At 26.1% G+C, this 13,319-nt stretch overlaps 1 protein-coding gene across 2 annotated transcripts; it reads right to left on the bottom strand.

Annotated features, from left to right (window-relative positions):
- Window positions 1-8,502: 8,502 nt before the first annotated feature.
- LOC101498442 (AP2-like ethylene-responsive transcription factor AIL5) lies at window positions 8,503-12,656 on the bottom strand. Of its 2 annotated transcripts, XM_004507806.4 has the most exons (9): window positions 12,340-12,656; window positions 11,924-12,254; window positions 11,507-11,589; window positions 10,788-10,796; window positions 10,517-10,605; window positions 10,342-10,415; window positions 10,091-10,141; window positions 9,925-10,001; window positions 8,503-9,804 (listed from the first exon to the last, which is right to left on the bottom strand). In XM_004507806.4, exons 1-9 carry the CDS (start codon window positions 12,485-12,487, stop codon window positions 9,098-9,100), a joined length of 1,569 nt encoding a protein of 522 aa, XP_004507863.1. In that variant the 5' UTR covers window positions 12,488-12,656; the 3' UTR covers window positions 8,503-9,097. The 2 variants fall into 2 exon arrangements, with proteins under 2 accessions (XP_004507863.1, XP_073226721.1); XM_073370620.1 differs by lacking the exon at window positions 10,788-10,796.
- Window positions 12,657-13,319: the final 663 nt, after the last annotated feature.

Here is a 13,319-nt window from a genome sequence, read left to right as displayed (position 1 = left end):
CAAAATAAATTGATTTTTTTATTATAAAATGTTTGAAATCTTATTTTTCTCAAAAAAATATTTTATTTAAAAAATATCAAAAAAATTTATTTCCCAAAAAAAAATTGAATATAAATGAAAAGAAAATTTTAAAAAAGTGAGCCAATCGGCCCAGTGAACCACATAATTTTATAGACTTTTTTTAGTCTCTTCAACCCATGAATTGAGACTAATAGATAGAAGACTTATAAAATTAACACATCTACTAATATATATATATATATATATATATATTATATGTGTAGTGTGTAACTGTATTTATAATATATTAACATATTCTACAAGTTTAACATATTTGAATTATATAATATAAAACTTTTTTTATACATACATATAATCAAATATCTCTTTATAGATTTTTGTAAAAATATTTTAGAAATTTATCTAAGAAAGTGGTACTATATACAAAAATATTTTAGAAATTTATCTAAGAAAGTGGTACTATATATAAAAATCGTACATATTAGTACATAGAAATTAATAATCTCTATGTTTATGATGTAACAAATAACATTAGTTTATATATAATATTATAAAAAATTAAATCACTCTAAGAAAATTATATTTTTTTAATAAGAAAAATAAAAGAGAAAAAGCAAACAAACTAATTATTTGGCATTACATATTCAATAGTATCCGAGAAAACAAAATGAAACATACATATAAAATAGGCTAAATTACATCCGTGGTCCCTTAACTTAATTTCAGGTAACATTTTAGTCCTTTATATTTTTTTTTCTACTTGGTCCTTTATTTTAATTTTAAGTGACAATTTGATATTTTATGTTTTAAAATTTCAATAATGTTATCCTTTTTTATACAAAAATTCAAAAAAAATTTAATCAAAACTCATAAAATTAATTATATTCTTCAATATAATACAAATTTCATCAATTTCGTAACACAAATCTTCAAATAAACTCATATTTTCATACTTTATTTGATATTGTTATGAATAAATGACTAAATCGGAAAAAAAAAAAAAAAAAAAAAAAAGATAAAAGACTAAAACGTTACCTGAAATTAAGTTAAGAGACCACATATGTAATTTAGCCTATAAAATAATTAAAGAAAAATCATGTGAAATTTTATTTTTAGCAAGTGAATCTATACACATATTATTCTTGTGCAAGGTGTTAATAAAAAAGAGAGGTGGATAAGAAAATTATATAAAGAGGAGAAGACAAGATCTAGTTACATAATCAAAATCTGACATTCAACCTCATACTTCGCCGGGGAACTGTAGTCAGCAAAGCACGTGAGGCTTAATCAAAGCATGAATTATCACAAAAAATAATTAACAAATAATTTGCAAATAAATATTAGATAGATAGAATAGATAAGCACAATTTGTTTTGGTATCCTTGACCGCACGAGTTATTTGTTCGCATCATCCAAAAGGCAAAATTCCTCTAATCCTTTCATCATTATAATTAACATAAAAAGAAAAACAATCAAATGGTGGGTTTGGTTGCCTTTTAATTTAGGCTTCAGTCAAAGGTACTCATGTAGAGGGAGAGGGAAAAGGGAAGCTATGTAATTAATAAATCAATAAAGTTAAGGTAGTTGTTTGTATTATCTTATGGCCGACATAACTTGTTTGTAGGCAAAACATATGGGGAACATAGATTGTGACTTAACTCACCCAAAAGAAAAGCATACCAAAGAAATTAAGAAATCATAAAAAGAGGTCCCCCATTCACAAATTTAACAACCAAAAAAGGAAAAGGGTTAGGCTTTTTGCAGTTTAGCATTTGACTATAATTTTGTTCATTTTCTGTAGCCTTTTCAAGATGAAAAATATTGTGTATACCTTACAAGGTGTATATACCTTGAGAGAAAAAGATAATAAAAAAATAATGTAATAGATATGAAACAGAGAGAAATAAAGCGTTATATGTTATTTAGAAATTTAAGGTGTTATTATTTTCAAGATATATGCATGTGACTTTCAACTTGGTTTAATGCAAAAAAAAAATAAAAAATTAGCTAGGTTGGCATACAATATTTGTCCAGGGTTGGACCTCACCTCAATCTATAAAAGATGGATATCTATTTTATTTATTAAAAAATATATTAATTTATTTAAATTAAGAGAATATATCAACTTAGGATAACGTAAATACAAATTCTTTAAAATAGAAGAAAAAATGAATTTTGAAATAAGTTTATTCAAGTTAATAACACAAAATAATATAATATATATAAATTTGACAAAATTAAAGTATATGAAATACACATATTTTTGGATCTGCAACATTGATGACGCTAAAGTCATTGACTGAATTTGTCTTCATTGGATTATTATTAACCTATCAAATTGAACAAAATGAATATCACAAAAAACGAAAACATCAAAAACATTGTCCCAAAACAACAAACTAAACAATGTCGCACTTAAACGACGAAATAATAAATAAACATGAAAAATATATATGTGAGTGCGCATTTAGATAAAAGTATAGAAGAAGAAAGATGTATAAGATTGATTTCAAACATAAATGATATTAAATCTATATTTTTTGTGTGACTATTTATATATAAGAGCTATATTTCAAAAAAATAATTTAATTGGCTCTAATCTCAACGATCTTACCTCATCAAAGAGCGTCAATCTCGACAATCTCACTTGATCGAATAACGTCGATCTCATCAAGAGATCTAATATCATTTAATTGTTATGTGTGCTAACAACTTCAAATCTTAACTACAGATAATAGTGTTGTCACCTTCAAGGTAAACAATTTATTTTCTAAACATTTGCTACTTATATTTTACTATAGTAACTATGTTTTATTTGATGTTACATTTAAATAACTTTTATTTATTATGATATCTAACCAGAATTCGTTATCACTATAGTAAAATTGCGGATTAATAGCACATTTTTAACATTGTTTACTTTAAAAAAATGTTTTAAATTTTAAAACAAAAATACAAAGGTTTTAGATAATTTTTGTTTTTTAAAAAAAAATGTTTTTGTAGACAAAAATATTAGACAACGCTTTTTTAATAAGCGTTGTTGTAAGAATAAAATATTGTCTAAATGTGTCATTAGACAATATTTTATGCGATAAGTGTTATTTAATAATTCATTTATAAAAAATTTGTTTTAAAAACACTATTTAAAGACTCCATTGGACATTATTTTTACTTGATTTAAAAGTTCCGTCTAACAATACAACAGTATTAAAATAGACAATATTTTTAAGCGTTGTTAAAGGTCAAAAAAGTGTTTTTTTTTTAAGGTATAGTATGTGTTGTCATATCACTCTATATTTATATAGTTATTTTAAAATTGATAGTGTGACATAGAAATATAATTTTTTATTTATTAAATATTAACATAAAGTATATTAAATTATATATTTGTTTATACTCTTTTTAACTCATATTATGTATAAAAGACTAACTTATTTCAAAGGTTATAATTTGAGTTTCATTCATGCCATTTTAAAAAATAAAATCGATTGTGGGTAGCAATAAAATATGATTATAGACTCTCTGAGCAAGATAGTAGCAATAAAATATGATTTTAAATTTCATTCTTTCTTATTGAAGATCGATTGTGGGTGTTGATTTAATCCTTGACTGAAACCTTCAATAAATTTGTAAGTAAATTTCAGCAGACAAATTAAAGAGTGCATTAGGTAACCGTGTAATGCCTTTACTATTGGGGGCTGTATACGACTTTCACACTGCTATAACTCCAAACTACTACACCTAAGTTCCAATAATTCCATCTTGAGTACTTTTATCATAAGGAATGCGTAAGATGATGGCAATTATATATATAAAAGTAGGCCATGTGACATTGTATGTTTAATCCATTACAAATACAATTTGTATCCGATGGAATCAACGGATAAAATACTTTTAGATATTGTATGTGTAAACGTTACTCAAGTTTCAATTAATTTTTTGGTAAAAAGAATTTCATTTAATTAATTTTTCAACTAGTTTATACTCTTATAATATTATATTTTCTAGTTTATTTAGTGTTTTTCTTCAAACATTCAAATTTTTCAGAGGTTAATTTGGTGTTTGACCGAGAACTAATTAAATAATTTATAGGCAATACTCTTCTTGTTAGAGTCTAATTAATTAATGTAATGTTTGTTTCATTATTTTTAATACTTATAACTTTTCTATAATATTAATTATTAATTTTTTCTTTTTAAATTAATTGTCGTAGTTAACTATTATAAAAAATAAATAAAAAATAAAAAATTAATGAATAAAAGAGAACTATTATTTTATCAAAGTACCATATCAATTATTGCTTTATTTTTATTATCATAAATATAAAGTGAAATTAATAATTTAAAAGTGATACACAAAAGATTAATTAAATAATACAATTAAAATAAAATTAAATAAAAAATAAAAAATGACAGTTATTTTAAAATAAATATTTTTCATAAATGTAGTAATTATTTTACGACAAAAAAAATAATACATAATATATTGATTTATTTAAATTTGTAATATGTTCTTTTAAATAATATAAATATGTAATTATGTTCATCTATGTATAAAAACTATATAAATCAATCTTAATCTAAGCCGCGGTCAATCGGATCATAACGACTTTTTTGAGAAAACAATCTAAACCAAGTCTGCAATATTGAGCTTATTGTTTAAGATTTAAAAAAAATAATTTTTATAGTATTTTTTTTATTATATATATTTTTAACTCAAAAATTAATTTAAATAATTTATCTTAAAATATCTTTTTAAGTATTTTATCAATTTGTTGGATAATGAAATTTTAAAAAATAATTAAAATGAAAAATTATTTTGAAAAAATTATTTTTAAAAGATGCATTTTTTTAATGTGATTTTTAAAATCTTTATTAATAAATATCAAATTATTCAATATTAAAATTATTTTTTAATCGATAACAAATAAATTTTAAAACAATTTTTACTAAGTTATCGTAAACAATCATTTTAAAAGTATAAAGTTAAAATTATTATTTTTAAATATTAAACAAATGATTCGATTATCATATCTGTATTGGATATTTTTTATTCAAAAACATTTCAAATTGAACTGCAAATACTTTTTCTTACGTTGAGTGACACTATAAAATTTACATCTATTCAGCATTTTATACCATATGAAAAAATTTCCGTCCTATAAACTACTTCCATTCAATATTTTCGAGTTTAAGTATAAAGATACAATATTCTTCTTTATATATATTTCATGAACTTTAAAAAATTTCTTAATATTGAATAGATCACTATCTCTGACCTTAAATTTCAATATATATATATTCAAACCACAGTCAAAGGTGATGCACGGTTGGGAAGGAAGGGTAATAATCACCGAAAGATACAAAGGACAGTTATCATCCTTCATCCTGAGAGGGTTTGATAAGAGACAAACAAAGACACACTTTTTTTTCTACTATCCTTTATATTCCCTCCTTTTCTCATTCCATTTATTCTTTGAATTTTTGAACAAGAGTCTCTAGCTAAACTAATTAAGAGAAACTTTTCTGTGGGACGAGATTTTTTACACAAATTTTGAACGTACTGACAAAAAAACCTTAATAATATATATTTTTTAAATAATTAACTTTTTTATGTAAAGACAAAAAATTATAAACTATTGTTAATCATATAATTATAACTTCTCTCTATCATTAATCGAACAATGATTCATATTAGCGTATAAATATTTATACCATTAAATCCTTTTATGTGTACCTAAATATATGTTCAAATTCACTCAAATATTTTCCTCTAATTAAACTCCTGTTGTAACTAGTTTAAAAGAAAGGGACCCATCCTAGAAAGTTCACAACACTAACAATATTTGGTTTTTCCTGTCCTGTTTGCATATCATGATCATGTATCAAGTTTTTTATTTTTTTGACTTAATGATCATCTATCTAGTTATACCTTTTCCTTTTCACTTTTGAATTTCGATTATCCAACTTTGGTAAAAATTTACTCCCTCATAATTAGTGGCCCCCGACCTACCTTTCTAATGTAAATACTACTGAACCATGTATTGAACCAATTATTGCAAGTTATGGGTGGTTTAGGGGAGAGAAGGCAAACCAAATTAGATATATTATTTAATGGTAAATCCTTACAAATATTTTCAAGTTTTCTTTTTAAATAATCTAAATTTAGAAATATTAAAAAAATGTATTTTTAACGTATTAAAATTTTGAAATGTATTCTTTTCAAATAAATTTTTAATTTTTTTATATGTGTTTTAGAGTACATGTTAATTAATCATACCTATATTTATTTTAGTTGGAAATTGTTTAGTGTATTTGGTCAATAAAAAATATAATTTTGTTTTACGAGAATTTCTAGGATACATTGATAAAGTAAATTATTTTGATATATTTATTCTCTAAATTAATAAATTAACTATTATTTTTATGAATTAAAAAATTATTTGTCAACTTTTATATTTTAAGATGGATCATTTCATAAAAGAAATATCGTTTTATTGTTTATAAATATTATACTATTTTTTATATATTTTATTTTCAAAAACATTCAATATTTATAGTCAAGAGTAACAAAAGATTTATAAAAAAATTAAATTTTATTTCATTAATAATTTTAATAAATACTATTTAATTATTATAATTTTTAAATATTAGAAAAGTATTTTAAAGAAAATTCATTTTATTGTTAATTTTTAAATTAAATATATCAATACATGTTAAATCAATTCCTATACCGAAAAATTTATCGTATTTGACAATAAAGTAGTTGATTGTGTAGAAATTTTTGTTGATATATAAATTGTAATTTGGACTTTGTTCCTAAGTAGAAAAAGTAGGATATATTTCATTCTCGTACTCAGATAGGTGGTCTGACTTGTCAATTGTCATTGTGCTCATGCATACCCGAATCTTCTACCGTTGTAATATGGTACTACCGCCACAAGATCGGTTAGATTAGGACAAATACATTACACCAGTTTTTTAATCATCACTAAATTGTAAGGTTTAAAAATAACATTTTATTTTATTTAAAAAATTCACCATTTTTATACTATTTTATAATAATAATAATAATAATAATTATTATTATTATTATTATTATTATTATAAACGCAAATCAAAATCGCCGAGTCGAATATTTTTTTAACTATATGTTTTCTTTGATCTTTCAACTATTAATATAAAAATAAAAATATTAACAAAAAAATCAATATAAGAAAAAATTAAAGCTGCCCTCTTTAATCTTTTTTTCAATTATACATTTTGTTTGATCTTCTAACTATCAATATAAAAATAAAAACACTAATAAAAAATTAATATTAAAAAAATTGAAACTACGCTCTTTAATTTTTTTTATAAATAACGTCCAACTAAGTTGATAAAAAAAATACAAAAAACAATATATTAAATATATATTTATCTTTAATAAATATTAAAAACACATTAGATAAATATTTATATCTAATATATAAAAAATAAAATAAATATTTGTTTATGAGAAATATAAATAAATAAAATACGCGAAAGAAATTTGACAGTAATACATAAAAAAGTATTGGACAAATATTTATTATTAATAAATATTAAAAATAATAATAATAACAGATCTTTGTCATCTACAAATATTAAAAAAATCTAATAGACATATTTAAGTGATAAATTTAAAAATATACAAATATTTTGTATTGACACATAAAAAATATAAAATAAATATTTAACAATGATAAATATTAAAAATATAAAATAAGATTTTCTATTAAAAATTTAAATATAACACTTACAAAATATGAGAACTCCTATACTAACTTTTTTTGTATAAACAGTAACCTAACAACCAACTCCTATTTAAACCCTAAAGAATGGGAAAAGATGATCTCAAATATTATTGTATCATGTTTAAAATCTCCACCCTTAACCAAGTTTTGTTCCATTTTTTCAAACTAATAAACCCTCTCCAGTTTTTTTAAATGGACAAATTGTTATTAGTTTCAAAATGGGAGAGGATCCTAATCTGAAAAGAATTGTCGAAAAGCAAATGAATCTGACTTTATGAAGTGCAGAAGTGTGCGGTTGCACGTGAAAGTAAAAGAGATAAGCGCCAGAATTCAAATTCTCCCGAAAAGGAATCCAATTTCAACATTTTCTGCTCAACACAGGAATACCATCATTTTCCATTCAACACACTTGCTTCCGCTTTTATTGATTTACACGTTATTTATTATCAACTCAGATTACTTCATTAATCTACTACAAACAAATATTTTATTTTATATTGTGTCATTTTTGTTGTTGTTGACAATATTGAATACAAACTGAAACTTTTAAGTTGAATATAAGAAAAGGAAATTTACAAATTCTTTTATTGACAATATAAAAACTAGAGTATTTTAGTTTTGAATTATTACTATTACTAATTCAAAAGGTGAATAATGCGTGCACCAAATTTAATGCTAAGTTGCCTATTTAAGTGAATACACAGCAATGATACACAATGAGTATAGCTCTTGAATGACTTTCACGTAGATGGCAAGTTGATACCAACTAAATGAAAAAGATTACAAAAGGATTTATTTCCCATTATACTCATAAATCATGTCAGTATATAAACAGGGACAAAAGGCAAAAAGAAAAAAGAAATTCAAGACTTCAAACAAAACAACTTTGAGTTAGTACACACTGTCAGCTCATGAATTATGATTTGTCAGTACTTCAACTCGTTCATAATAACTACTTCAACTCTTTAACTAAAGACTAAACCTTCTTCTTTACCTTCAGCTCCCTTTCCCTGCATTCCATGCTATAACACTTTCATGATACCATGCATTTTGACAAAATCAAACATTCACATAATTTCTAGATCCCTGGTGGCGGTTAGATTAAGATCAGATTATCTAAATTTTAAAACTCAAATACATGATGTAATTTGGACCATCTGATCAAATCCAACAGCCACCGATGTAGTGATTTTTCAGGATCGCATGCAATTGGAATTCCACCATCACCACACTCTCATCATTATTATATGCACAGATTCTCATCCCTTTTAAATCTCTTGCCCCCCACCTTGATGCATGAGCTCATTCCATTCCAAATATTGGCGTTTGAAAAAGACTTGGTTTTGCATGTGTTTGAAATGTGTGCAAGCTAGGTCCAACTCCAATCCAATTTCCATAATTACTACCATTCTCATAACTAGTATTATTACTATTTAAAGAAAATATTGGTGTTGCAAATGGTATTGAACTTGTTGAAGAAGAAGAAGAAGAAGAACCACCACTACTTCCACTTCCATTTCCATTTTGTTGCTGAACAAAGTTAGTTGATCCACTGAAAAACATAGCATTGTTGGTATTTGAGGGTGCAACAGAAAAATCCATGTTGAAGGGTGTGTTATGGTTATTTGCAGATGGAACAACAACACTATGATTATTATTGTGGAATCCGAGAATGGACCAGTAATCTGAAGAAGGGTCTTGTTTAATAGGTAAAGCAAAGTTTAAGGTAGTAGAAGTTGATGAAGGTTGTTGTGATAATGTAAAGGTTGTTGTTGTTGTAGATGAAGATGGATTTCTTTCATCTGATTTACTTGCTTCTTGGTGGCATTTGGATTCAGAAACAGAATCAGTTGGATTTTTGTTCTTGTTTGATAAGCCTCCTATGGGAAGTGAAGTATTTGCAATGCTTTTTACGTCGTAACGACTCATGTCGAAGTTTGTCACTGCATTTAGTCCTCTGAATTTTATAGCTGCTATATCATACGCTTCTGCAGCTTCTTCTTGTGTGCCTAATTTTTTCAATTAAAATAAATTCATGTCAATGTTTTACTCAATAGCTCATTCATTATCAAACACTACTAAAATAAATTAATCAAAAAATCGCCGGAAAAAAAAGTGAAGTGAATTACTGAAAGTGCCAAGGTAGAGGTCTTTGTTTCCAGCAACTCTGCCTATTCTTGCCTGCCATCGGCCATGCTGGTGGTGTCTGAAATTAACAAAATCCCAAATATAACTTCTTTTATTCATTCACAATCAAAAACATGTCACAAAAACTTCAAACAAATCAGACATTACCTTGTTACTCCTCTGTAAATAGATGCCCCTCTTGAAAAACCACTGCTCTTCCTATAACATGGACGAAAACTTCAATAATTCATATACTCTAATCCTCATAAATATTATTCAAATCAAGTTAATCAAATATACTACCAGAAAAAATAAATTAGCAATAATAGAGGGATTTCACATGTTCTCCCTAAATTTTAGTTTTTTAGTAGTGATATAATTACCAACCTAAGATAAAAATTTAAATATAATTAATTAACCTTCGTAGAGAAGCAACAAACTCTTGTCTAGTCATGTTCTTCATTTCCTCAAGCTCCTTCTCATAGTTGGAAGTCTGAGAATTGAAAAATGAATAAAATAATTACATAAAGATGCATATATAGTATTACAATGCATACAGTGCAAAAATAAGGGATCTCTTTCTTTAGTACTTACTGGAAAGTTAGTAGTGGTGGTTGGACCCCAGTACTTGAGAGCAGCAAGATCATAAGCTCTAGCTGCTTTATCTTCTTTGTCATAGCCACCTAAACAAGAAGAAACAAAAAATCAATTTTATGAGCAAAATGAGTATACTAGAATCTGAATCTAAGAATACATGCATTCAAATTTGTTATCATTAATGAACAGGAAGTGGGAATATGCTGAAACAAAATGATGATCTGGTCAAACGCTATTTCAACATGCAAATTAAATCAAAAGTACTCACCCAAATAAACTGTGAATCAAAATATCACATCACACGAGTCAGCAATCATTCGCCAGGTACAAGAGGAAAAAAAAACACGGTCAGAAAAATGTGAGTAACCACACTAACAATTATAATTAAAAAAAAATGTGAGTAACCGTACCTTTAAACCAAAATGAATAAAATTTTAAATTACTCAAATATAAAAAATAATGTGACTTTAAATGATTGATCAGTAGATATTATATACTGGAGTGGAATGCTAAGGAGAGGTTGTAGGTTCGTTCACAAATAAAAATAAAAATAAAAGAGATATTAATGAGTTGAATTGGCATTGAAAAATAATAATGTTAAAAATAAAAATGAAACGAGGCAGTGTGACATGACAGTGGAAAGAAAAGAAAAGAGAGAAGACGACAAAAGAAATCTAAAGAAAATGATCTAATGCAGGTGCGCATGGCAGTGAAAGAATCTGAACCCTTGAGAAGGGTTTTGCATTGGGATTTGAATATCGAGACACATTCTTTAACTCCCATTTATTCCGGTCAGTGGTCACATTCACTCGACGCTTCCCACCACAACAATAGATCTCGTGGACCCACTTTTATTTGCGCTTCTACCATCCCCAGCGCATGTTAGACTCTTTATTTAAATTTTAAAACCCCATAAATAATAATAATAATAATAATAATGTTTCAGTACTCAAATAAGCATATAATTACTAGTAGTACTACTACTACCTTGTCTTCCTTTCCTACTTTGTCCTTCCCTTCTGCAACTATTATCCCATAGATGTGCTTCATATCTCCCCGTCCATCTATGTCTGTAAATCAATTCATATTCCATATCAAAATATTTCTTTTTCTTTTTTTCTTATAATTCAAATAAATATCAAAATATAATGTCAATATCAACATGTTCGGATATATTTACAACTTTATTTTAACAAAATCTACTACCAACTTTTAATTTCAACCAAAATTACATTCTTATCCTCATTTCGATATATCCGTCAATCATATACTATGTCTATGTGCAAGTGATTCACTATATTTTATCAAACACTTACATTTTAAAGTTTCAATAAAATTATATATTTTCTAAAATTACAATATTGTGAATCCAAATATAAACTATATATGTATTTATATTTTTACCGAGTGACACCGCGGTATATGGAGGTACGTTGGCCGAAGGTATCGACGGTTTTTTTGGGGGAAGGCTTTTGAGGTACGGAGTTAGGTTCGGTTGTGAAGCCACGAGGGAAGCAAGCGGCTATTGTTTTCTTAAGCTCCGAATCATATAGGTCGCTGTCCGAGGAAAACTGAGGAAGTTGTGTAGGTGCACACGTGGAGGCGGTGCTTCTCGTTGTTGCGACGGAGCTTCCTAAAAAGTCTTCAAACTTGTGTTCGCCGGTGAATATGGAGAGGTTGGTTGTTCCTCCGTTGGTTGCTTTTGCCTCCGGCGATGGTTCGACGGTGTTGCTTCCTGGAAAATGGAAAAAATATATATTTTAGAGAGAGAAAATAATAAAGGAATAGTAAAATATATTAAGGTGGAGAGAGAGAGAGACCTGTGAGGGTGAGAGAAGGTGTTGAGGGAGGATAGGTGGTGAAGGAGTGGAAAAGAGAAAGATGAGAGTGAGAAGGAGAAGGGATAGGAAAGTGATTGGAAAGAGAGAAAGCAAGGGTGTTGGGAGGTGAAGAAGAGGAAGAGTCCATAGTGTTAGAATTTAGGATGTTTTAATGAAGGTGAAAGATAGCGTTGAAGCTTAGTTGGTTTCTTTGGAAAGTGCGATCTTATAGAATCTAGTAATCTAGTATTTGATGAAGTTGAAGTTGAAGAAGAAGGGTGAGATTTATGACACAGATATAGAGGTGGTCAAGAGAGAGAATCAGACTCACCTCACCTTGCTTGCTTAGGGTTGCTCGAAAAACGAGGGATTTTATTATTATTATTTTTTTAGTTTTAGGATTTTTCGGTGTAAATATCCCACATAAAAATCATAAAATATTCAATTCTCAAATTTGTAATAATAAAAAATAAATAATCGATATAATATTTTATTAAAATTTACTAAGAACAGATAAATTCATATTTGAACTACGTCAAGATTAAAAAGTTTCATCAATTCTAAACAAATTTTTAAGGCTTCACCATTTTAAGTGTACGTTTTGGTATAAATAGAGATTTATTACATATATTTCAAGTTTGCTAAATCTAATTATAAATGGTTAGTACTAACTATAAATTAGTTAAAGTTTATTATTTTAGTTGAGATCATTATATAAAGTGTTGAAAAATATGGTATAAATTCAACAATTAGAAAATAACCAAAGATAAAGATGAATTTTAAATTGGATAAATGAAAAAAAAATTGATTACAACTGATGTCGGAGATGATATATTTATATATATAAATAGATAGATATAATCCTACCTAGCTAAACTAATAAACTACTTTATGGTAATTAAAAAAATTGGATAAGTGTGTATATAATTTTTTAGAATTCAAGTAAATATAAATTATAAATAACAATATTTAAATTGTCT

Source organism: Cicer arietinum, chromosome 7, assembly GCF_000331145.2.
Source record: "Cicer arietinum cultivar CDC Frontier isolate Library 1 chromosome 7, Cicar.CDCFrontier_v2.0, whole genome shotgun sequence".
NCBI lineage: Eukaryota > Viridiplantae > Streptophyta > Magnoliopsida > Fabales > Fabaceae > Cicer > Cicer arietinum.
Note: the sequence above shows the minus strand (reverse complement) of the source record. Positions and strands in the feature narration are given on the sequence as shown.

Bases quoted from the DNA above. Each gene is read 5' to 3' on its own strand.
- LOC101498442 (XM_004507806.4), bottom strand. From the start codon at position 12,487: ATGGACTCTTCCTCTTCTTCACCTCCCAACACCCTTGCTTTCTCTCTT. The intron at 10,416-10,516 runs GTAAGTACTAAA...TTCAATTCTCAG, and splicing joins CCACCACTACTAACTTTCCA to ACTTCCAACTATGAGAAGGA. The intron at 10,142-10,341 runs GTTAATTAATTA...TCCATGTTATAG, and splicing joins TTTGTTGCTTCTCTACGAAG to GAAGAGCAGTGGTTTTTCAA.